This window comes from Camarhynchus parvulus, chromosome 5 (genome assembly GCF_901933205.1).
Source record: "Camarhynchus parvulus chromosome 5, STF_HiC, whole genome shotgun sequence".
Taxonomy (NCBI): Eukaryota; Metazoa; Chordata; class Aves; order Passeriformes; family Thraupidae; genus Camarhynchus; species Camarhynchus parvulus.
Window position 1 is genome coordinate 43,940,935 of NC_044575.1, and position 25,146 is coordinate 43,966,080.

Genomic DNA, 25,146 nt, shown 5'->3' on the forward strand with positions numbered 1-25,146 from the left:
TTATCTCCTCCTAAAGAAAATTATTGCCACCAAAAAATCAAAATCAAATTCTAAATAAGTAACTGTCAAATTCTGAGAAGGAATCATCTGAATCAACTAACAATGATTCCTTCCAATTTAGACTGTGAAAGTATTGTTCACATTTCAGAGGGAAATATACTTTAGTGAGATTAAAAAATAGAATAAACAAATTAATAACTAGGAGAGTCTCAGAATATCTCTTCACAGGATGCAACAAAACCTACAATATAAAATCAACTACAGCTATTCCCCTGAAAATTAACTGATAACTAGAAAGGCCATGGCTGTGCCAGCCCAACAAACCATGTCAGCATGTCAGAGCACCCAGCCTTGTAATATATTCTAAAGAAAAATGTAGTTGCATTTCTGTCCCATTAAATTTCTTCTTCAATATACAGATGATTAGACTGAGAGGCAGCAATTCTACAATTTCAGTTATGACATTGCAACCTGCGATACTGACTTGCATGTATTTGATTATGAATGGCAATTCATTTTACAAACATGATCAAACGTATTCAAGTTTTACTTACAAATGACCCTCTGAGGTAGAAAGTTGCTCTCTGAGGTATGACATTGAAATTTGGCAATGGAGGCCTGATACATTTAGAGTGATTATGACTCTGAAGAAAAAAAACAAATGTAACAGAAGAGACACACATTACTGGAATGCAACACATGGCAACATTAATGAAAAACCTACAACATAGAATTGAAATTAAAAGAGCAATAATTTATTTCACTGCTATCTTAATAGCTGCACTTGCAGTAGTTTAATCATTTTATTCCAAATACAGATTTTAAGAAAGCACATGATATAACTTCCTCCCAGTGTGTCATGCAATTAAAGCTAATGTCTAATAAAAAGATAAAGAGGGCATATACATTGGCCTCCAGGAAGTCTCAATAAGGTATTTTAAGTTCTGATAGAAAAAACAGCCTCTAGTGAACTCACTAATAAAGCTACAGGTATCAAAGAACATTCACAGATATTGAACTACATAAATCAAGACAGGTTCTTCATAACAAAACATCTCCTGTAACTTTTCCAGTCCACTGGAATTGCTGATGCACATACCATAGTTTCAATGATGATGGTAAGGTTCCCTAGGCCATCTGTTAGAGCTACAAAACTGCCACCTCCTTCTAAGTGTCCATCCACTTGCAAGTATGACCAGCCTGGCTGAGTAAACTGTGTGGTATGTGCTGAGACAAAAATTAGAATACAATAATTAATTAATAGGAATGGTAACATTTGTAGGCTTAACTAAATTTCTTTCTCATACGTGCTGACAAAACTGAAACCTTATTTGGGGAAGAAAATAATAGAACTTTCAAAACAAAATTTACCTATATAAGAGGAAATATTAAAGAATTCTACTGTGGGAAAATTAAAAATATCAATGCTGTGGCAGACAAAACAGTAAAAGTGATAGCAATTATTTAGACATTAAGCACAAATAATATACAGTAATCATGTCCATTCCATTTGAATATTCATCACAGTTTAGATTTTCCCAAGTCTTTTTTTTCTTTAAATAAAGCAAACATTTCTTTTTTAACAAATAAATGGCAGGGAAAGCACAGATGGGCAACTTCACGAGGTATAACTAAATAAATAGGGTTTTCAGAAAGTAAGTGAAACTATCAAAGAAGAATATGACCAAGATCATGACAATCCTGAGCAATATGGACATAGGAACAACTGCTCAGCTGTTCTATTCATGGGAACCTGCAGCCAGTTTTGCTTTAATGCTTTTACAAATATAGATAACTAGCAGAAGAACAAAAATTAAAGCATTTGTCTTGTTCCTCCTTCATGGCACTGCATACTCTACAGAACTGCAGCAAAGACAGTAAAATATTACAGGACTACAAAGTAGCCAGTGAATCCATGTGTCCACAGACACTACATGAACATGCTTCCCTTTCCCAAGCTCAAGGAAATGCTGATTTACACAAGCCAAGAACGTCAAGCAGGAAAAGAATACAAAGGTTCTTTGTTCCACTTTTGCAAACTGAGAAGTACCAAATGGAATTGATTGATACTTAAAGATTAAAAATAAAAAAGGGAAAGGAAATAGGAAAGCATATTAACCTTTACGGGCACTTCAGATCAAAATATTTCAATACTAACAGCTAGAAAGGCAGTAGCTTATTACTTTCTGATACAGCTAAAGTTCAAGAGTAAATATTTCCCTTGCAATTATATCTTTCTGCTTGCTATTGAAATGAGATTATTTTCTTCTCTCTTAATGCGTTCACAAAACTTTCCACAAATCTACCTCAATTTGGTACAAAAAATAATCCACATAAAACCACTAAATAAGTAAATGCCTCGTAAAATACAGTGATGTTTGGTGTCAGATCACCAACTTATAACTGCAAGATTTTCACCTGTAATCCAGATAGGAGATTCAACTTTATAGTGGCCACTCCACGGCTCCTGTGCTGTCATTAATGCGCATCGACCAAAGGGCAGCTCCTCATAATAACTAGCCACCAGGTTCCATGCAATTGTTCTAGAAGAAAAACAGGTGTTTTCTCCATTCATATGGGTAGTATTAGATTAACTTAGTACAAGAATCCATTCCTCCTTTTTCTCCAGCATACAATGAAAACAATTTGGGGGGTGGAGGGAATATCTTCCCCACGAAGGAAACTCGCAGGAGAGGAAAATAAAGCAAATCAGCAAATCAGTGTTGAGAACTTCTTCCAAAAGAGGTGGTAAATTCTCTGGCTAGAGCACCACAAAAAGTTTTACATTAAAAGAAACATGTATTGAGGGTAAAGACTCCCTTTGTTTGAGGTTTTTTACTGTTCTGAAGAGAAAAAATTTTGTTAGCAAAGTCTACAGCTTTTTGCTGAGTGTTGTTTCATTGAGGTTTTTGTCATTGCTTGGTTATTTCTGTGCATGATAGTAGTTTTGGGTGGAGCTTTGTAGGGAAGCAGTTAAGTACCACAAAAAATCTTTATCCATATAAGTAACAAACAAAAAACAACTTTAACCAGCCATCCTCAAGGAGTATTTGCTCCATCCTGACAAGGATAATCACTTCACGCACTTTGATTTGGGTTTCATTGAAAACGCTTTGCAAAGATTTTAAACTTAAAGACCTCTGGGCCTTAAGGATGGAAATACAGCTTAACAGAGCAGTTAAGCAAAAGGCAAAAGCTGTCAATCAGTTTTGCTATTGCATCCAGGTGCATACAAAGGCCTCATTCTAAAGTCACTGCCACAGACTTATCACGCTATAGATACACACAGAAGAGATCCTGGAAGTCTACAAAAACATGATCATAAAATAAACAACTGTTGAATTGTAAATTCAACTTGCTCACATCAAACTTGTTCTGTTGATTTCAAACTTAGAAAGAAAAGTAGGAAACTCAACTTCAAAGGAAACAAACTTAGCAGAAAGATAAGCTGCCTTTCGTCAGAAAAGTTTTGTTTTCAGTATACAAGCCAAGATAACTTCACTGTTGGACATCTGGACTTAGAACTGTTCTACAATAATTTATAAATACATCACATATGCCTCACTGTTAGGCTGCAAAAGAAATGGGCATATATAATTTGAAAGGGCTTGGAAAAATATAAAAACAATGGGAAAAAAATTGCCCCAAATTAAGATATTAAGATATTAAAGTATGTGAGGATTAAGAAGCAAGCAGAATGATCAGGAATTCATGCAGGAAATAGTCACCTGTTTGAAAATTTCAGCTTGCAGAGAAGACAGAAGATTTGTAGGAACCAAGTGACTAAAGAAATTTCCCTTTACAAGTATTAGTGATTTTTCCTGCATTCCATATGAAGCGACAAGATTTCTCTTTATTTTTCCAAAATGAAGTTACAAAGCATCTAAAAGCTTTGAACAATTTTGCTCACATGTTGATGCCTACATTTTGTTTAATCAAACTTTTCCTTTCAGATTACCAGTTGCTGCACCAGAAACATCAAACTTTATTTTCTATTCTTTTCTAAAACTGAGTTGTGGAATTTCCCAGTAAAGAGAACATTTTTTTTTACAGTTTTCAGTTTGGAAAGAAAATGTGCAGAAAACAGTAAACTTATCATGCATGTTTAAGAATGGATTCTGCGAAAGAAGTTGTATGGAAAAACTAGATAATTACATCTGTAATTATCTGTTTAACTGAAGGCAATCTGATAAAGACCTTAAGAAAAATATGATACATTAGTTTTATTGTTATTTTCCTCCAATGTCACCTCTTCTTAAGAACATTCTCTTTTTAATAATTATACTCAATCTCAAAGGCATCTGAAAGTAACTGCATAAACCCACTGCATAAACTGCATAACCCCATCAAGTGCTGGGGAATAAGAATACATTGAAACTTGTAGGACTTCTACTCCAGAAAGAGGTCAGAACAGCAGACTTCCTATTTTACAATACCTGAATTCAGACCACATTGGGGCGACTTTCAGTTTACCTGTTTTCTCACCAGAGCAGATGGATGTGTTATACAGCACTTTAAACAATTCTTACACCCCGTGTCGTGAAAGCAAGCAACAGTGCCCAACACTTACGCGGTCATGTTTCCATTCACGTAGTTCTGGTTCAGGATCCGAGCCCAGCAGCCTGCACCAACATCATTATTGAAAGTACTATAATCTTCTGATGACCACAGTTTCTTCCCAGTTAATATGGCATTTTGTACTGTTTTTGTCCCAGGATAGTGAGCCCTACACAATATTTTGAAAAGAAAGAGCACTTAGTACAAGGAGAAAATCAAAGTTTGGAAGTACATATAGCAGCAGTGATTCACTTCCTTCAAACTGAAAATGAAAAAATTTCTTTGGAATACTACAAGTGGAATACAAGAAAATTGAACAAGGGGGAGCCGTAACATTCCAGAGCTTATTGTATTTACATTAGTAGATTATTTCTTCTGCTACATGATAGCATTTAGTTAAACTTAGATTTACAGATGCCATGCAATTTTCACAGCTTGCTAAAGCAAATCTCTGTCCTGAAATTGAGCTTGAAGAAGGTAATTACCATAATGTGCTGAATAGAGAAAATACATGCTAACTCACACTATCCTAAACAAAACTATAAATAATGTAAAACCAACAGTAAGATGCAGCACTAGGCATTATGCTAAGAATTTAGCAGCATGAAAGTCTTAGAATTAAACATGAACTTGACTGATTTTGTACATCTTTTTTAATAAACTCAGGTTTCAAAAAAACAAGCTAGTTGGACTAGAGAAGTTATAAGGTGTAAACTGATAATAGTTGAAACATATAATGATAGCTAATTTTCCTTTTAAGGTCCTCCTTAGTATGAGGAGAGATCTCTTCTTCCAATGGAGACTTTGATTATACTCAATCACAGCACTGACCCATGGTGCAAGGTTTGCTGACTGAAATAAAACCTTTCAAACCACTTGCAGAAAACAGGGTTGTGATTTTCCTCACTTAGCACATTCATTGAACATACTTAATATATACACTAAAATGGAACTATTTCCTTAACTGCAACTTGACAAATTGATTCATTTGTGGCAGGAACACAAAAACAACAGTTTTTCTAGGCTGACTGTTTTCATTATTTTCCTTCTAGTGAACAATGACCTACTTCCCAACGTTCTAGTCCTTTATATGCAGCTTCACTATCAGTAATGTAACAGATAGTGGCATTTTAGCTACATTCTGCTCTGCTGTACAGATTAGTGTATATTTCCCCTTTGGCTTCGAAACCTAAGCATTGCCTTAGTATCAAACAAAAGATTTTTGTAATGGCATAAAGTGCATAGCTTGCAAAAATAAAGCAGAGAAGGAATAATTTGTCTTTCTACACTCCTGAAAATGCATTTCTTAAGTGTCAATATCCCTGCCCAATAAAAGTCGAAATACACAAGAGATATTTAATTTCCCTGCTAAGACTGAATCAGAGTAGGGATGTAAAACTTACACTTACAGAGTTAAGAAAATACACCTTACTTAGTGTAAAAACTCTTAAGCTTCATCCAGACATGATCCAAGACTCCACCTATGAAAAACTGCCAGGATACGCTTCATGTTCAGAATGGGGGGAGGGGTTATTTGCAAGGGTAGATGACACTGACTTCCTACATCTATTTGCAGAAAACCCCCTTATTTCTACACCTCCTATGGTTCAGATATATAAAGATTAATGGAAAATACTCAAATTGAAGCAAGGAACTGACACATTTGAAGCATGTGATCGGGTCAGGCAAGTTTATGGGACCTAGTAAGTAAAGTTTAGAGCTACTGTAAAAAGAAAAGTTAATGAACATTTCGTACACACGTTTCCATTCAGCCATCAATCAATCTCAAATTTAGTCTACTAGTAAAATATTATTATGATAAAACCCAAAACTAGTATAACAAATCAACTGGTTTCATGTTTTTCAAATACAAATTTGTCATCAAAACAAAATGGGAGCTAAGAATCAAGCCATTGTAATGCAAAGAATCACAGCCCAAATTCATTTCTGGATTACAAAATTTCAGAAATAAACCAGTGGAAATTACAAGGCTGTGTACTAAGTTGTAAAGCTAAAGCACTTTTTGCATACCAGTTAAGAGTAACCAAAACCCTAATAATAAACAGTGCTGTCCAAAAAACCTTCCATCCATCAAAAGTGCAACCATGCCCAACAGGAATCTTCAGCATGATAGAAGACTCCTGATTCAATTAAAGGTTGAGGCTGTTACTGGGACAAGAACTGCGTGATTTGATTGGGTTAGTAAGAAAGTTTTATAGTACCAATCCTTTCCTTGCAGGTAAGAGTACAGAGAGGTAAAGCTTTGTCTGTGTTAGTTATATGTAAGATGAAGACAAACTATAAACAAACCACCAAGAAAGAAGAACAGAGAGAACCCCCTACCCAATCACATCGACCACTCCGTGGAGCTCAGAGTCAATCATCATGACAAAGGAAATGGGCTCCCACAGTCTATCGCTGGCTATGATCCTCACCTGCTCCAGACCATGCTTATCCAATGTGTACCTCAACAGCTTGGAAAAAAAAAAGGAGAGCAAAGAACAGAGAGAAGAAAAAAAATGTTTTTCAAATTGTCAAAACTTTATACTGGGAAAGGCAGCACCTTCTTCAGCACTAGCTGAAAAAACTACTATGCTTCAATTCATGTTTTTGCAACTTGGACAACTGTTACACCAAACAAAGCATACAAGACTGTTAAGCACAAAGTGACTTCAAAGGACACCTCCTTCTGCTACCATTCTGAATTCCAAAATTCATGATAAAAAGAAAAATTAAAAATGCTTTGTTTTTCTTACAGACACAGAAATACAAATAAAGACAAAGCATATCACATTTCATGCAAGATACTCTATTTGCCGATCATCCACTTAGATGTTACAGTGCTGACAGGCAAACTATAAGATGGGTATGAACTTTCTGAACCTGAGCATTTGAAGGACAGACACCTAAATACTATTATCTTTCACTAGGTCAGCAAGAACTCTCTATAGTAGTTAGTACCTTAAAGTCAGCATTGGTTGAGAAACATGGTGTTCTTGTTTTGTACTAACCTTAATTTCTTGATAGCCAACAAAACCAAAGTTTCCTGCACAGGAAAACTTAACGCTTCATTTTTTATGATCAGTGGTGGTGGGGAAGTTGGGGAAAAATCTGTATGACATTCAAGAAAAAACTCTGACAAAAAGAACTTCCCTTTTAAAGAACAACTAAAACTTGTCTGTGGTTCTAAAGGCACAAACAAAAACAAGTACTCCTGTCCTTGATTCTGCCAAGCTCTTAAAGAAACAAGAGCCATACAGAGTCAACGCATTCATTCTTCGAGCTGTATTGTCATGGAAGTCATGACATTTCTAAAACATTTCCTAATGCACCTGTTGAGCTGCAAGTCTTGCCTAACCTAAGAAAGTTTTTTTTAAGTTTATTTTAGACCTATGCTGACACTATAATCAGTATTTCTCAGGCAGCCACATTCAGGCGATCCATGTTTACAAACTCAACACATACGAAAGCTGTTTCTTTATAAAATCCCCTCTTAACTGACTTGCTATAACCCTTCAACCGTGCATTCACTTAAACTGTGATGAGCATATCATACTTCCTTACATACAGAGGATAAATGGTACATGAGTGACCATAAGAATGCTCTTATCACAGTAAGGTTAACAAAAGAGATAAACAAGTTAACAAATGTAACACAAGTGAGCAATTTGTATCTGCAAAGGTAATTTCCACTGGGAACATGTAATTTTGTAAAAACTATGTATAATTTTGAGAAACCAGAGTTTACAAAAAGAGCAAGAACAGCAGAGTAGATTGCCAAAAGCAAGTAAAAAAGTATATTATGGAACAAGAATGAAGATAAACAGTTGAGTTGACATTCGCTGAAAAACCAACAGAAAAAAATGAGATAGGCTGTATTAGTTTACAAACTTTGGGTGCTTGCTTTTACTTCTAAGCTACTGTCAGTGCATGCATAGCTAATATTATCTGTTATCAGAAATTAAACAAGAAACAGAAACTTCTAGCTCTAGTACATGACCAGAAAAATCTCAGCTGCAGCCACAGAAAGACCCAGGATGATAAGTTCCACTCTGAAAGCTCAAGTTCACCCAAAGTGCAAACCAGTTGCAGACCAAGAATCCAATCCTAAGGTTTTTCTGACTTGAAACATGCACATGCAGATTAGTTAGAAGTGTCCTGTCATTTGCTAGTGCTAAGAAGCCTAAAACACAGCTCCTAAATGGACACGTGAAAGAAATGATAGAAGAGTGATAAGGTCAGCTTACACATGTACTAAACTGAAAGAAGAAAGACAAGAAAGACTAATCCATCACCACGGTACACAATGATGGAAAAAATGGAAACAGCTAGGAAGTATGAAATAAGAATATATGACTCTTGAAATGGAGAGGAAGACTTACAGATAGGAAGGAATGTTTAAAAGGCCTCCCTTCTCCCACACTTACCCGACTACCTCAATAGCCTCATTAAGATAGGGATCAACTATCATCTCTTTTGAGATGCTCCAATCTCCATCCGCAGCGATGATGCCAACGTTCCATAGACCCAGTCTGTCCAAAGAATGTCGAAGCACCTTAGTAACAGACAACACCACTTAAAGTACAGCCTTCATCAATGAGGCAACATGAAATTTAAGACTGAAAACAAGAACTTCGGAAGGAGTCAATGGAAGCCTCTATTTACAGACCAGGATGGATAAGAGAAGTTCTCACTTCTCAGACAAGAGTTATGGTGGCAACTAAGACAAAGTTAATGGTAAGTATTTTTAAAACTTAAGGGTTACCTCTGATATTGAGATGGTCCTTACACAAAAATGGGCTTCTCATCACTTGGAAAACTTTTGACACCACAATTGCACACATATACGTGGAGGGATAGAATGTAAGAAAATAAAGGTAGTGCAGAAGGTAATCTCACACCTCAAGAGTTGCAGCTGTACTAATCACCAAAGATTAGGAACAGGCATGCCCTTAATAGGCCACAGCTGTGTCCAATAAGAAGATGAGTGCTACAAAAGAGTGGGTTAGCTGGGTGAGGAGAGAGATGGAGTTTGTTGGCTGTGCTGTGAGGAGATACCCATGAGAAATTACCAAGAAGGTATGGAACTTTGCAATAAGATGACAACACATATACTCCACTTGGACACTCTCAATATACTGACTCCCTGGCATGTACGTAATTCATTACACAACAGTAATGGATTTATCATCAAGACAGTCATGTTAAACTAATCTAAAAATCACAGCTGGCTAGAATGTGGAAGTGGACATACCTCCCCAGGTGATCAGAAGCAAAAGTTAACCTGATCCCCAAAAAAGTACATTGAAAAAACAGGGATTGAAGTTTTAAAATAGAAAAGACCTATCCATGCAGCTCTCTACAAGAACAGAAATCTCTGCCAAACACCTGTCCTGTTCAAGTGAAGAGCACCTAAACATTTTTTTCACTGCCCATTTTACTGAACAAAAAAAAAAAATCCTTGATGTTTTAAGTGTTTAATATTTAAGTTTACCCACTACTTGGTTCTCATGTTTCACTAACTTCCAGGGAAAGTAATGAATAAACCTAGAATTGCATATTTACAACAAAACTGAGGGCGGCCAACTTTGAATTCAAACATCCCAGCAGAAAAGAATTCCTATTCTGTCTTTCCAGCTTCTCTTTACCATTCACTGTTAAAGATGATAAACAGCTCACATTTTTCTGTGGAAATTCTTAGGTAAAATATACCCACACAAAATATACTCAGCCTTAATAGTTAAGAATGAACCACACTTATAGAGGGCTGGTACTATCTGAAAAGTCAAACCAAAAATTAAAAAAAAAATATTAAAAAATACATGCTAACTCATATTTTCAGCAGCTTGCACATACAGCTGCATCTGAAAAAAATCCAGTCCACGGTCTAAAATGGTGTTTTTTTCAATGTTAGTTCTAAAAGAATGATGCACTGTGTGCATGCATGCATAAAAGATTTTGCAACTTGATTCAAAATCAGTGGGCATAAACCCTCAAATTATTTCTTGTAATAGCCCTCTGGCAATGTGAAAAAGAAAAGGGAGCATTTCTCTTTTTCATGTAGTCAAGTGAGGACAGAAATAAAAGTCTAAATGTTGATGACAATCAAAGTCTAGATCTAAAATAATTAGGACTTACTAAGAAGAAAAAGCTTACTAAGAAGAAAAGTAGCAATGAAGTTCTATTCAGCTGTTTGAAACTTTTGAAACACAAAGTCTACCAAAAGAAAAATTCATAATACTAGAAGGTCCTTGAAATTTAAAGCATTCTAGCCACCTAGACACTCAGAAAAATTGCCTAACCACAGAGACAGCTCAGAAGAACAAAATGAATGATTTTAGAATTTCCATGCTGAAAGAGAAGTACCAAGGGCACAGAACTGCTTGCACCCAAAACACACTCCACATTTGCAGAACAGCTCCCTCACACACAGTATTCACATAACTGAAAGAACAGGGTTTTCTTGAACAAGAATTTAGAAGCATTAGTCTCCATTTCTTTCTTCTTTCTTTTTCTACTTATTAAGAAACATAACTAGTGCCTTTAGAGGATGAAGTATCTAGAATAACATTTTACAAGTAAAAACTTAGCCAGATAACTAAGAGCTTATCAGTGATGTATTTAACAGGAATTACAGAAAATGTTTGGTGTGGAGCAGTACATTTCAGTATATTGCCCTCTTGCAAAATGGCAGACAGCAAACAGAACTATAGCGCTGAGAAGTGGTGCTAAGTGACACTGTAGGAGAATGAATGGTAAAACAGGTGTTCAATAAAAAGCTCCTTATCAATTAACATACAGTGGAAGGAAGGCCAAAACCTTTCAGTAAATACTTGGGTGACTTTACGGTCAAATTTTAAACTAAATATTCAGTTCTAGAAGCCAAATGCTCAGTCCCAATTCAACAGTATTCAAAAAGCTGTAAAGTAGGATGTTGGCCCTAGACTCAACAGTTTGTTCTCCATATTCTTTCTCCCGACATGAGCAAGCCAAGACAAGCAGACAAGAAAGCATCAAGGTGACATGACACAGATTTGAGATTGCTCAGCCTGAAGAGAAGGTTTTGGGGTGACCTAATTGCTGCCTTCCAGTACCTTGAGAGCCCACAAGAAAATACAGAGAGGGACATTTTACAAAAGCATGTAGTGACAGGACAAGAGCGAATGGATGGCCCCATCCCTGGAATTGTTCAAGGCTAGGCTGGATGATGTTTTGAGCAATGTGGTCTAGTGGAAGGTGTCTCTGAACATTGAACATGGTAGGATTGGAACTGGATGATCTTTAAGGTCCCTTGCAACTCAACCCATTCTATGATTCTCTGAGTTTTGTTTGCTTTTAAGAAGAGATAATGCCACTGTGTCTTAGCCTCAAGCAAGAACAAGGAAAGGAATAAAGGAGGAGCTTGTGCTTAAGATCTCACCACAAGACAATGCAACAAACAGAAGAGAGATTTCAAACCAGGGCAGGTGGCACTGCAGGAGCATTCAGTAGTGAGAATATTACAGCTATCCTAAGGTTGGTTATGTGAAATACCGTGTTCTTCCAACTTTTTAGAACAAAAGTTACTGAATTTTGCAAAGTTAAAAACACAAAGCATTTACTGTGATTTAATAGCAATATTTAAGGGTACTGTAATCACAGAACTTAGTTACAGAATTGTAAGCAATTCTAGATCTTGTACTTCTAGCTATATCCAAGCTGGTATAAAGATGATTTAAGTTTGTATGATCGTAGCATCAACTGAAGCTTCTATAAAAATTTAGAAGCATTTAGCATACACTGACATGCCCAAAGTTCAAAGTAACAGTTTCAGACAGACAAAATAATCTGATATCTGAACATGTAATCTTTCCATGCATGCAACTACAAGAAACACAACTACAAGTTCAGTAAGTGACATAGTTGCAGAATTAAGGTCCCTTTCCTACACAAATTCAGAAAGCTTATTGTTTGTGTACGGTACGACAAGCACTTTACAGAAATAAGAAAAGAATACATACCTTAATGTATTTGCTACTAAATGCCCTTTCATTCCATATCTATAAAGAGAAAGTAAAATCCATTTAGAAAAATCAGGATACGTCAATGGAGAATTAAACGATTTTATTTATATATAGGTAAGATTATAGAGTCCATTAATCAGCTCCATGGTTTCCGTGTGCTAGAGGGAAGTGCTGGTTGATTTTGTTATCGGCTTTTCTGGGGAAAATTCAGTATGAAAGTTCATAGTGGGCACTTGTTTATCTTTCTCTAAGGTCTGCTGATTGCCTTCTCGCTGACAAGTATGCTAGAGCTGCTTGAGCTCTACAATGGCAGCAGTGTTACATTACCAATGGCTCTACAGTTTGCTAGGAATCATTGAGAAACACGTTGTGGCTTCAAGGTGTGGCCTAATGAATGGGCCCCTGTTGCAATACATGGTTATAGGAGAGCCAGAATAAGTAACATATTGAACAAAATCTATGAAGCTTACTGTTCTTTCTAATTTACACAGGACTACATCCAAGCTTGAACACAAAAGCATATTTTAAGTAAACAGACACAGAATGAGCTAATTTCTAAATTTTCCATCTTTTATGGAAGGAGAGTTTAAGCTAAACACAGCTCAAAATTCAAAAGCAGGAGCACTGATCTTCCATAAAACACATAGGTAGAAACCTTTTTTCTTTCTTTTCTAACTGCAACATGAACACTGTGACTCACATTCACCAGTAAAGGTTTAGCTTATGAGTAAAAACAATTTATTTTTATATTTCTACATCTTCCTATAAATGCTAACATGAAACTTCAGGAATGAGCCAATCAAGACATTAATTAGCGCAAGGCTCATCTCATCATAAAGCAAATAGTGATACAGAACATGTATTTACAGCAAAAAGAGTGGTAAAGACTAACCATGTACAACCATAATAGCATCGAAATTGTTTTGATAGTTTCTGAGCCTTCACAGACTTCTCATTGTTTCCCTGCATTTCAGATTATACCCACAAAGAAATTAGACAATATGTAATATCATCACATCGCCTGGATAAGCAGAAATTACCTTTTCTTAGAAGGACAGAATTTAGAAAGCTAATTAATGTGAAGTAACAACACTGAAGTCAATATTACTCAAATACATGAAGTAAGCAGAACTTACTTTCTACTCCAAGAACACAGGGTAGAGAAAAATGTAACAGCAATTGTTCTTCCTCTCCTCACAACTGAATTGCTGAATTATCACTATGTTACCCACAGTGCAAGACTGATCCAACTGAAATAAGCCAGCAACATCAAGGGGGATGCATTCCCCAGGAGATACAGGAGAGATCCTGACCATCCCACATTGCGGCAGAAACATCTGACTTCTAAGAGATGGGAACCACAGTTTTAGAAGCTTAGTTCTGGACTGCTGAAATGATTTTCAGCTTTTCTGCAGTTAAACTTCTCATATCAAAACATTTAAGACTCCAAAATAAGTGTTCAGTAAGTATAGGTTTTATTTTAGAGGACTCCTAGACACACTTTCTTGCTCAAATAGTGAACTTGAAGAGTTTTTTCAGATTGTCTGCTTCTCTCTCTCATCTCCAATTTATGACATTTTTTCTCAGACATTCATTCACTACTTCCCTATATTGCACTATAGGACAACACAATAGTTGTACTGTAAAACATGAACTTTTATCTACTATAAATCATTCAGGTAAAAATGCAAAAAGTTGTAGAGGTCTGCTCCTCTGCAAAATAACAACCATACTTTATGCTAAGTCATGTTAGCTGACTTTCAAACTGTGTTAACTGATGCTTTTGTTATGTGGTAACGGCTGAAAGGCAAGCAAAACAAACAAGGCAGAAAAGGAAAAAGAACTCTCAAATTATTTGCCTACTGTTTTAGAACTGTGAAGGTAGGAACCACTTGACACTTTTTCTGCTTTAACAGCCATCATTTCAGGAGAACTGCAAACTAACACTACTGCCTTTCCCCTGGTAACAGTACAAGCCAAAACTGCAATTATGAAAAAAAAATTCTCTTGCCATCCTCCTCCTCCAGTCATTCACAATGAGAGGCAAAACCAAGATTTTAGGAGTGAAGATAGATAAAATATACATAAAATACAGAGGAGATTTTGCTTTACTGACCCCAACATAATCAATGTCCAAATCATGATACTGTTTTGCTCCTAATATCCAAGAAACAATATAGTAAGCAGTGATATCTGGATAGTCATAGGGCCAATTTTCACCCTTCCCTATCCATCCTGGAAATGCCCAAGGTAACCCTGGAAAGAGAGAAGAAAAACAAACGAATACGGTAAGTGGTGGGATTACATTACTCAATAAGCTTAAAGAGCAAGCTGTAATTTGCTCTACCTGAAATGAAGGAACAAATATGCACTTGAAACTGGCTTGATTCCAGCGAAGAGAATGAAATGTAACTTCTCCAACTGCAGAGCATGGTCTAATACAAACTATGATCAAGCAATTAATAGCTGCTTTTTTCAAAGAGCTAGGAAGCATTCATTACTAGAGAACAACTGACTACATATAATTTGTCAATTTTATGGTACTAGCTCTAACTGGTTTAAAAATCCAAAGATTTTAGGATAAATAATTACAAAGCTAAAGCAAAGGGTCAATACAGAACATGAAAAATTGTTTATCTCATGAACATGAATTTAAGAAGACATGATGATCTGATCATAACAGAAGGAGGAAGATTAGGATAATGAAAAAGCATTTCCAAGTCTCAGCTGTTCAGTGGATCTTGTAGTAAATAAGAAAAAACAAATTAATCTAACCAGATGATGCTAAGCATCCAGCCAACTTGTATAAGATACCATAGGCTAATTTAAAAGCAAACCTTCCTTCCTTTATTGAGAGTTTGATGTGAGGGAAGAGGGATATTATTAATAATTACAATTAGTCATAAATAGTTGGCTAACAGAACCTGACTGGCAAATCCTGCACCAAGCCTTGCTTCATGGCTGGATATGGTAAAGCCCCCTGGAAGCTGAGGGAATCAGATACCTTTTAACCAACAGACTTCTTACCTTGTTTCATTTGAAATACATTTGTGTTTCCAAAATACAAAAATACAGCCTAGGGTTCCACATTTGTATTGTCACAACACACACGTAACTCACAATCAAAACAGGAAGAGAGGAAACTCGTCTTACAACTCAACTACACATGTAGGACAAATCAGAAGACCAGAATCACTACAGTGAAGAAGAGGTGTGTGATTGGATTGTAATAAGAGCATTTAATCAAATGCAGTGTGTAAGATTTACATATTTATGCTTGCAGTAACTTAACTTTATCCCTCCCCATTTTTTTACTCTATTATTCAGAAATTCATCTCTCATGATAAATCAATCATGTTCATTGCTGCAATACACTAAAAGCATTAGTTACTTAATACAAGCAAATTATGAGAGATTTGTTATCTTATGCTTCTTGTCAGGATGTTGTGCTGCAGTAACAAGGTAAAATACAGCAAGCATCAAGAAAAGGTTAACAAATACTAGAGATTCTACTTTGTCTACTGCAACATCTAAACATCTCTCCATTAAAATGTTAACTAAGGGTCAGATATGTAATTTAGTCAGGGGAATAAAAAGACATTTAAATGCAAAAGCTCAAAGCAATTTACCAATCAGTTTAATTTTGGGGTTCCTCTTTTTAGCTTCTTTCATCAGCCACCATTCATAGCCCCGGAAGTAGTTCTCATCATTTTCATAGTGCATATGGGAGGGTTCAGTACCATCTAGGAAGGAAAGAGACAGGCAGCTCACAATTATCTTCTGTGTCATAAGTTGTTACACATCATAAAGTCTGCTGCACTGCTCATTAACATAGTGTACAAGCACGTATCTCCAACATGGTCCACAAGTTCCTTGGTATGTATTTTAAAGCCAAAGAAATAGTGGGAGGTAAATGCAAGATTTTCTACCCTTTGTTCTTAGCATCTTAACTTAGCATAATTTTAATATTTTTATTTTGAAGGGTGTTTGCCTGCTCTTAACATCAGATGTAGCTAACTATTAGGCATTTTCTATCCCTAGCTATGATAACACTAAATTGGTATTTGCTATTGTCTCATATCTTGATACTGACAACCACATGGAATGTTACAGCATTAAGATTAAGAGTAAAAAAAATCATTATATAAGCAAGTTATCTCTAAACCAAAAAACAAACAAAAGAAGGTTATATAGTTTGTTTCTTCTGCACAAGGCCAGGGAGAGAAAAGAAAAGAACTACCATGATTTTTTTCAATTACAGGAAAGAGGCTGTGGGTTTTTTATTTTTACAGCAAAATATCTCGTTTATAATTTTCATGGTGTTCTGTGACTGCAGGAAAAGGTTTTGGAATTTAATGCTATGTGCTGAATTTCCTCAGGCAAAGGTAAACAATCTAGAAATGCGCAAAAGAATCAGTGTTGCATGGAAAATCACTACACACAAAAGTCAAGTAACAACTTGTATACATGATTGCAACAATTATGCAACTGATGTTAAATTGTACGCAGAGACCTTTTCTGATGAAACTTTGTTTTAAATGAAGCCTGCTGAAACAGCACATTTCATCACAGAAAATAGGATAGATTTTTTTGCCTTACTAACACTTGGCTATATGTAAGTTTGTCAGGGACATAGAACAATTACATTCCAAATTTAGGCTTCATATCACATTTCAAATTAACTCCTGATCATACCTCTCAGGCCAGGAGAAGAGCTGCAGTCTCATGCACTGAGATATATGCATCTTATTGTTCTTCTTTTCAAAACCGGACCATCACACAAGCATGTGACAGTCTCCTGAGCCAGCAGTAAGAGTGTTTGAAGAGAAGGTCTGTGCATGCCTCAAGACAATTCCATTCCCCCCACCCAGCAATTCATGGCCAAGCTCTTAAACCTAGCATAGTACCTTTCAGCATGTTAATTTTTGTGAAGTAAACACAAGAATGAAAAACAGTATCTAACTATACAAAAGACAGACATTACAGGGGAAAAAATGTGTATATATACAAATATATATATATATACACATATATACATACAAGTATATATACACAACATATATATAAATATATATATAAAACACCAGAAAATCAAATTCTATGGTATTTATTAACTGTGTGCAATGTGGCCAGATTTACTTTAAGAAAAATACCAAAAAATATCAAAAAACAAGATACAAGCTGTAGTCTCTGCTTCTCAGCTTTTTGTCACAACCAGTTACTAAATAGTTCCTCCTGTATGTAAATGTAGTAGATAAGCTAGGCAAATTACATCAAGACATTTTCATTTGCAATTCTTCCCAGGAAGAAAAAAAATCCTGCCTAGTGGAATTGGCTATTCCAGCCAATGCTGTTCTAGTGAAACATTGCAGCTCATTAAACCAAAGAAATGTAACTGTTTCTGATCAGATGCCTTTGTATTTCATGCTTTTAAGATATAAACTATCTGGTATTGCAAAACATTTGCATGAGAAATGCTCTGCAACTCAGAAACCTACTATGGGGGGAAAAAACAGAACTCATTTGCTCTAGAATGCAACCTATTAACCATATGATAGTGAGAACTGCTTCCAGAATGTAGGCGTAAATCTCTCTTGTAAAAGCCATTATGGATTATTGCAGCTCAGTTCAGCTACCTCCATGCCTCAGCTCCCTGTGCAGCACACTTTACTTACAGCATCACTGCAACGAGAAGTTAAATGCTGCTCATGCCAAATCCATACCTGTTGACTGTGCATCACCTCCAATCTCTACCTTGAGAATATGTAAAGAAGCACCAAAATTTGGCTGTGGAAAAAAGAGACAGAAAAACAGACAGAATCCTGCTGTTAACAAGAAGAATGAGATAAGTCAGTATACAATTTTGAGCATGCTGAAATTTTTTTTACCTTTTTAAACACCCATTATAAATGTAATGAGAGATTATATAAACTTCTGCTTTTCAAAAGAAAATCCACCAGGATAAATAGCACACTGATCTTTAACCAGTTCCATTGACTTTTGCACCATTAACAACACTTCTCCACAACCATGCAGATTTTAAATAGGTTATGCTCAAGAAAATACCAAAGCACTACTAAAGAAGAACACAGAATATATGAGGAACACAGTAGTATTTTAATGTTATTAGAAGCCAAACTTGTTTTCTTTTTAAATCAAATTATTGAAGTCAGTATTTTTTATTCTTGTTTGTAAAGTGTTACACTGCTTATGTGAAAGAGCATACAGGTCAGGAATAATCTGGAAACTACAGACAGATAGGCAAGAGAAGAAAAAACCCACCACACTGGAAAACAATTGGCTAGTCCACCATCCCCCTCCCCTGGCTGCTGGAGCCATATATAAAATACAAGCTCATACAGGTGATTCTACTGCCAATATGTTCTTCCAGCCATTAGTGGCTTAAGAGTTGCTCAAGCCAGAAGTTACAATTAATCATTATTTTAACAACCACTAATAAGCTGGCCTCCTCCATGGAATGACCCAACTATAATTTTGGTATCTAAAAAATTGTTTTAAGACATAAGAATGCAATTTGATTTTTAAAAAATGCTGCATACATGACATGCCTTTTGGCTTACAAGTCTGGGATTTTTGTTTGCTTTTAACAGCAAAGTAAATATTCCAAATTTACCATTTCTCTTTTTGACATTTTTTTGTTTTAAACTTCTAACACATTCATTCTCCCATTCATGAAAGTTGACTGACACTAAAAGACAAGGAGAATGAGGCAAGGTACACCACTCCCAAACAAGACAGTTTAAGAGGTTTTGGTAAGAGTATGTCAAAAGTTCTTTGAAAATCATGATGTGTCTAGATTTTCTGTTACCACATGCCTAATCAGAACATTCATATTAGTAACACACAGCTTTAGTCTCAAAAAAAACCATCAGCTTTGATTCCCCAGGCACATATTACACCTTACTCTATCCCCAAAAATTAATTCTTTAAACTGCATGGTTAATTATTCCCCTCCAGCCATCTGGATTGCATTACTTGAAAGTGACATGACATCCTCTTCCAGCAGAGTAATTTACAGTGCCAAAAGCAAAACAAGCTATTAATGTCCAGTGCAATGATCTTACCATATATTAAGTTGGGTAACTCTGCAGGTTACACTTGTTAACTAACACAGCTTACAAACCAATGAACTTCCTACACCTTCGAGAGTCACTTCAGTTGTACTTGAGACTGGTTTAGAATAGATATGCTGTTACAAACCTGCAGTCTGCACAGTCATTTTTATGGTATGTTAATCTATCTGTACTCCAAAAAAATCCAAACTGTCTCTAAGACCCCCTTTCTTCAATCACTATGAACAGCTAAACACCCCATTTTAGCCACAGAAACAACTTATGATTTAGCCCCCACAGAGGATCAAATATATAAACACATTTTTGAAAACATATTTTCAAAACACATTGTGAAAACACAAAAGGAATTTTCACAACAATATGAAGAAACAGTCTCCTGAACAAAAACACCACCTAAAATTTAAGGTTCTGATAACAATCAGCACTAAAATAGACACTTTACAACATGGGATTTTGTCTAATTTCAAGTAGCATAGAATATACTATAGGAGTTCCCATATTACACAGTAAGAAATTCTGCATGAAATCAAACATTATTGCAGCAGTGAAGCCAGCTTTACCTTGAACAGGTAATCTAAAATCTCGGAGCGGTAAGGTTCTTGGTAGTTCACCAGGAGTCTTGATGTGGCCTAAAATGGAAAGAAAACATGGAAATGTGACACACAACTTTCAAATGTTTAACTATATCCCAGCTTTTCAGTCTATGCTTTTCACAGAGCTAATAAACCTACAAAAATAATTATAGCATCAGGAACTCAGCTAAGCCCTTCGTAATTTGTTTCTAAACCTTCAGCTGTGCCTTTCTGGTTTCACAGGTTGCAACTGCCTTGTACTCCAGTTACCTGGAATTTACTGAAAACAGAGTCCAAAGAGCAGAGAAACAAAGAGATCACACGGCTTTATGACAAGCAAAAGGCAGCTCCCTCCCAGCAGTACTACTCCTGCTCTACTCAGCTCTCCCGGCTGTGGCTCACCATATGCCAAAGCAAGGGGAGCTCACAGGGCACACAGGTGGGAAGCCAAAGAAAGCATCTCAGCAGGTCGAAGAGGGGATAAAAGCTCCGGGAATCTCACAGCTCTGCTGTCTGGACCACATGAAAAACGACGGACGGCTGTGTCTCGTCCAGCATTTTAAAATGCAGGGACTACTAAGACCCTCTACATAAAAGCCCAGCCCGGCTTAGCTCTCATTCACCAGCACCCAGGACACGGCTGGCCCTGAGCACTCCGAAAAGCCACGGGGCAGGTGGCCGGAGGGCGAAGCGGAGCCCGGCTCCATCTCCCCGCAGCCGGACCGCCGCCCGCACCGCTCCCCTCAGCGGCTCCACCGCCCGCACCGCTCCCCCCTCAGCGCCCCCAGGCCTCCCCCGCCGAGCCCCGCTCACGTCGTGGGGCTGTCCCCACACCCCGCCAGTCCTCAGGGCTCCCCTCCGCGACACTCCCGGCCCAGGCCCCGCCGAAGCCACCACACGCTCCCACTGCCGGGATGCCCAGCCCAGGCGTCCATTGCCGCGCCGAGGAGGGTACCAGCACCGCATCCCCGGCGGAGCCCCTCACCCCGCCGCCGCTGACAGCCCCGATCCCGTCGAACTCCCTGCCCAGCCCGTTGGCATCGTCCAGCACGTAGGTGGCCGCCAAGAGCGGAGCGGCACCGACCCTGGGGGGCCCCGGGCCGCAGCTGCAGGCAAGCAGGATCGCGCCCCAGAGCAGCGCCTCGCAGCCCATCCCGGCCCAGCTCCGCTCCCGCGGCCGCCCCGGCCCCGAAGCGCCTCCGCACTGCCCGGCAACGCGCGCACGTGACCGCGCCCCCCGCCAGCCCCGGGGCGGGGCGGCAGCACCCGGCACCGCCCAGCGCCGCCATCCTGCTCAAGGGAAAGGAGCCCGGGAAACCTTCCCAGCCCTTATGGGCGGCCCCGCCCGGTTGAAGGCTACGGCTGCCATTTTGAGAAAGGGCAAGGCGAGCTTGTGAGGCGCGCGTCGCCATGCTGGAGTTGGGCACTGAGCCGCGAGTGGAGCCATTGCGGGGCCGTCCTGAGTTTGGAAAAGCCCTGTGGCTGTGAGGCGAGGCGGGGTTTGTGTGGGAGCGCCGCGGGAGCGGCGTTCAGTGCAGTGCGATCAGCCGCGCCTAGGGGCCTAGTTAGGCTGTCTTTTTCGGGGTCTCTGGCTCTCCTTTTTGGGGCCTCTGGCAAGGCACGATATTTGTTCCGGGCGAAGAACGGCGTTTCGTAGTGCGTCTTTCATTTCCAGGCCCTCCCAACACCTCGCAGCCAGTTTCCTGGTTTTGCGCCGCTCTCAGGCTGCCTCCAAACGCCCCGAGGGGCGAAGCGGCGCTTTGAAGGAGCACGTTCCAGCCCGCCCTGAGAAGGATCTTGGGTCGCCGCAGGGGCAGGTGCTGGGAGCGGCTCCAGGCCCTGCCCGTAGAGGTTGCTGGCAGCGCCGCGCCCTGCCCGGGGAATCCCAGTTGTCTCCAGTTAGATCCACAGCTCCGTCAGCAGGGAGGATACCCAGAGAGGGATGCTGAAAGCTGGGGTTAAGTTATGATGGGCTGAACGTGCCTGTTTACGCCTTCAGGGGTGCGCTGTAGGGCAGCCGCGTCGTAATGAGAGGAGCCGAGGTGATACTGAGCCAAAGATTTCCGTGAGGACTGGCGGGGTGTTCCCTCAGACTCCAGCTCATACAAGCGTGCGGCTCGGAAGAAAAGTAACCCGGAGATCGGCGATCAGCTTGATTATCGTAATGGGGATCTCTCTTGTCTGTTGACCTCCGTATTTCATAAGAGATGCTTCATGTGCCTAAAGGAAGAATGAGCCATGAGGAGATGCAGGGGCTAAAGCCCTGCGTTGTGTAAGAACTGTGAAAATGCCCGGTTTTGCACGCATTCTAACCATAAAGAATGCTGTTATTCGAGCCTCGGTCACTCTTATTGTCACTGTGTCTCTGCCACTCATTGAGGGATCTAATGTCTCAGTGATGACATTACCTGACTGACGTTTCCTGTTTATTTCTTTTTAAATAACAATACCAAGCACTCAGAAAACATTTTGCACTTTACAGCAATATCGAGTATTAGCTAATGAGCCTGCTCACACCCAAATGAGCTATATGACACCATTATTACATGCAGACGGCCAGAATGACTTCCTCAGGGGTATTGTGAGTCAGTGCCAGAGGTAGCATTATGCTCCTGGTCCTACTTCACATTCATTCCAGCAGACTGTAGAGCTTTGCACACCTGGAAGGTTTGCAAAACCATTATGAATTATTAATTGATTCATTTTCATAGTTTAATTGATTACTGCATCATTTTATTTCATGTAAAAGGCATCAGCTGTGCAATTCAGTATCTTATTCACTCATGAGATCCTAAAATTGTCCGCTTTCAAAACTCGTATTTGCAATCCTGTGGTGTGCCGAGTGCCCACCCTTTTCAGTTGGTATAGGAAAACATTCTCATAATCTGTTTTGATGGAAGGAAAAGTATATTTTGGTGTGACTCTGTCAACTTTCATTCTGCATCTTGACCTTGTGTTGAACCACTTTTTTCTTTTCGCTGAAAGGAATGAGAAGGAGGTGTCTTTACAAACAAACTGTGGGCCACATATGGAGAGGTGAAAGAAGCAGCGGGGGAACCATGAATGCCATAGGAATTCCACTAATTGACAAAGACTCTTACTCACTCAAGACTGTCCTACATGTCTGGATTTAGAGAAAAAGAACAGAGACACAAGGAAAAAGAAAAACAAGGGGGGTATACATTAGAAGGGGATATTACACATTTTGGGAAGTCTGTACCTCCCAAGTGCCTCCGCCTATGAGGAACTATGGCCAGGAAATTAGGATAAAAAGGAGGCTGCATCCCCTAATAATTTTGAGAGACCCCATGAGGAATGCCCTTTATTGAAATAAAGTTACAGGACTCCTCTGTCGTCTTTTTGGACATTAATCCACAAACATCAGAGGTTTATTTTCCTGACAACACTTTTGTTCATGGACCCTTTGTAAACTCAAATTTAAACAATAAACTTATTGAGGACTTACTCATTGCTTCTTTTCTAGAGAAGATTGTTTTCCACTGTTAATGCTTTTCTGTTTTAGGGTTGGGGTATTATGCTAATAATACCTGTTGGTTTTGGATGACTGATCTAAGATACTGTGTATGTTCAGATCTCACAAAAACCCTGGAAAATTGCACTGCTTACATCAGAAATGAAATTTTTGCATATGGACACAATTAAGAATTTATTTTAACGTACAGCTTTACTTCCAGAATGCATAAAAGGCATCATCTCCTCTCTTGCTTCCTTTGATCTTTCAGTTCTGCTGTCATCACAGCAAAGAACTGTAGAGATGTTCCAATTTATGTTTCTCTATTTCTAATAATTATAAGAACTGTTTTTTCTTTACCAAAGTATAGGAATGCTCAACAAAACACCAGAACCAGCATACTGGACACTTAGTACATACAATGTTAGGAAAAAGCACATGGAAATTGATGAAACAGGTCTTCATGTGATGACTTTTCTCTCAGTGAAAATGAAGGTGTGACTGAAATTTATTTTAGAAATTTATCTAAGCAAGTGTTCTTCCATTCACCGGACAGCTATTATAACAGTTTGAGAATGGCCACAAGTGTTGGATAATTTAGGCTTCAGGTAAAATCAGATCAGTAAAAAACTGTGGATGAAAAGGTCACACGGACTGGAAAAAGGGAACCAAATCTCTGCATACAGTGGTTAAATATTATGGAGCTGCCTGGTATTCTCAAGGAAGTCAGTATGCCCCTATTTTAGAACTTTTCAATTTGTTCTCTTTCATTTCTCCTTAGCATCTGAATCATCAAATGATAGTTTTGGTGTTACTCAACAGAGGGACATTTCAAGTGGAATTGTACCCACTTTCTTAAAGCAGAATTGTATTGTTCCAAACAGAATTTAAGAAAAAATACAATAAATTATTCTGATCGCAGAGAAGGAAAAGAACTATGCTTGTATAACACCTTTCCACCAGTCTAATTGAATAGAATTATCTGTTAAAACAATCACTCCCCTGAAAACTGCATCTAACCTCAGAGTCAGTTTATATAAAAATATGTAAATATGTAACCGGTCACCATGCATGAAATGCTGTTATCCTTTGTTAACTAGAACTATTCATGAACTTCTCATAAATTCTGAAAATACTTAATTCTTTTTCCACAAACTCCTAAAGTCATTGTAAAACATTTTTGAGCTCTTCTCAGGTGGATTCTTATTTGATTCTGTGATCAGTTTGTAGGGAAAGGCAGGTGAGGTCCTTCAGTCAACAAAAATCATACACATTTTGAACTTATACAAGTAAACACAAATCAAACACAGCACTTTATTTCTGTGGATTGGATTCTCTGCAGAACATAATGTCTCCTAGATAAGGAGTGTATAATGTACTATGCTCATATAATTAGGCAATATTTTAAATTAAACTTTTATGAAGTCTCTAAAATATTCCTGTATCTA

General features: G+C 38.2%; 1 protein-coding gene across 1 annotated transcript in view; it reads right to left on the reverse strand.

Annotated features, from left to right (window-relative positions):
• The window catches only part of GALC (galactosylceramidase), a 32,009-nt gene extending 10,371 nt beyond the window's left edge, over positions 1-21,638 (reverse strand). The window contains 12 exon segments of the mRNA XM_030949806.1: positions 555-644; positions 1,100-1,227; positions 2,419-2,543; positions 4,571-4,726; positions 6,901-7,031; positions 12,558-12,596; positions 14,677-14,816; positions 16,190-16,303; positions 18,284-18,347; positions 20,215-20,283; positions 21,212-21,514; positions 21,516-21,638. Of these exon segments, the coding sequence (XP_030805666.1) occupies positions 555-644; positions 1,100-1,227; positions 2,419-2,543; positions 4,571-4,726; positions 6,901-7,031; positions 12,558-12,596; positions 14,677-14,816; positions 16,190-16,303; positions 18,284-18,347; positions 20,215-20,283; positions 21,212-21,514; positions 21,516-21,638 (1,482 nt within the window).
• Positions 21,639-25,146: the final 3,508 nt, after the last annotated feature.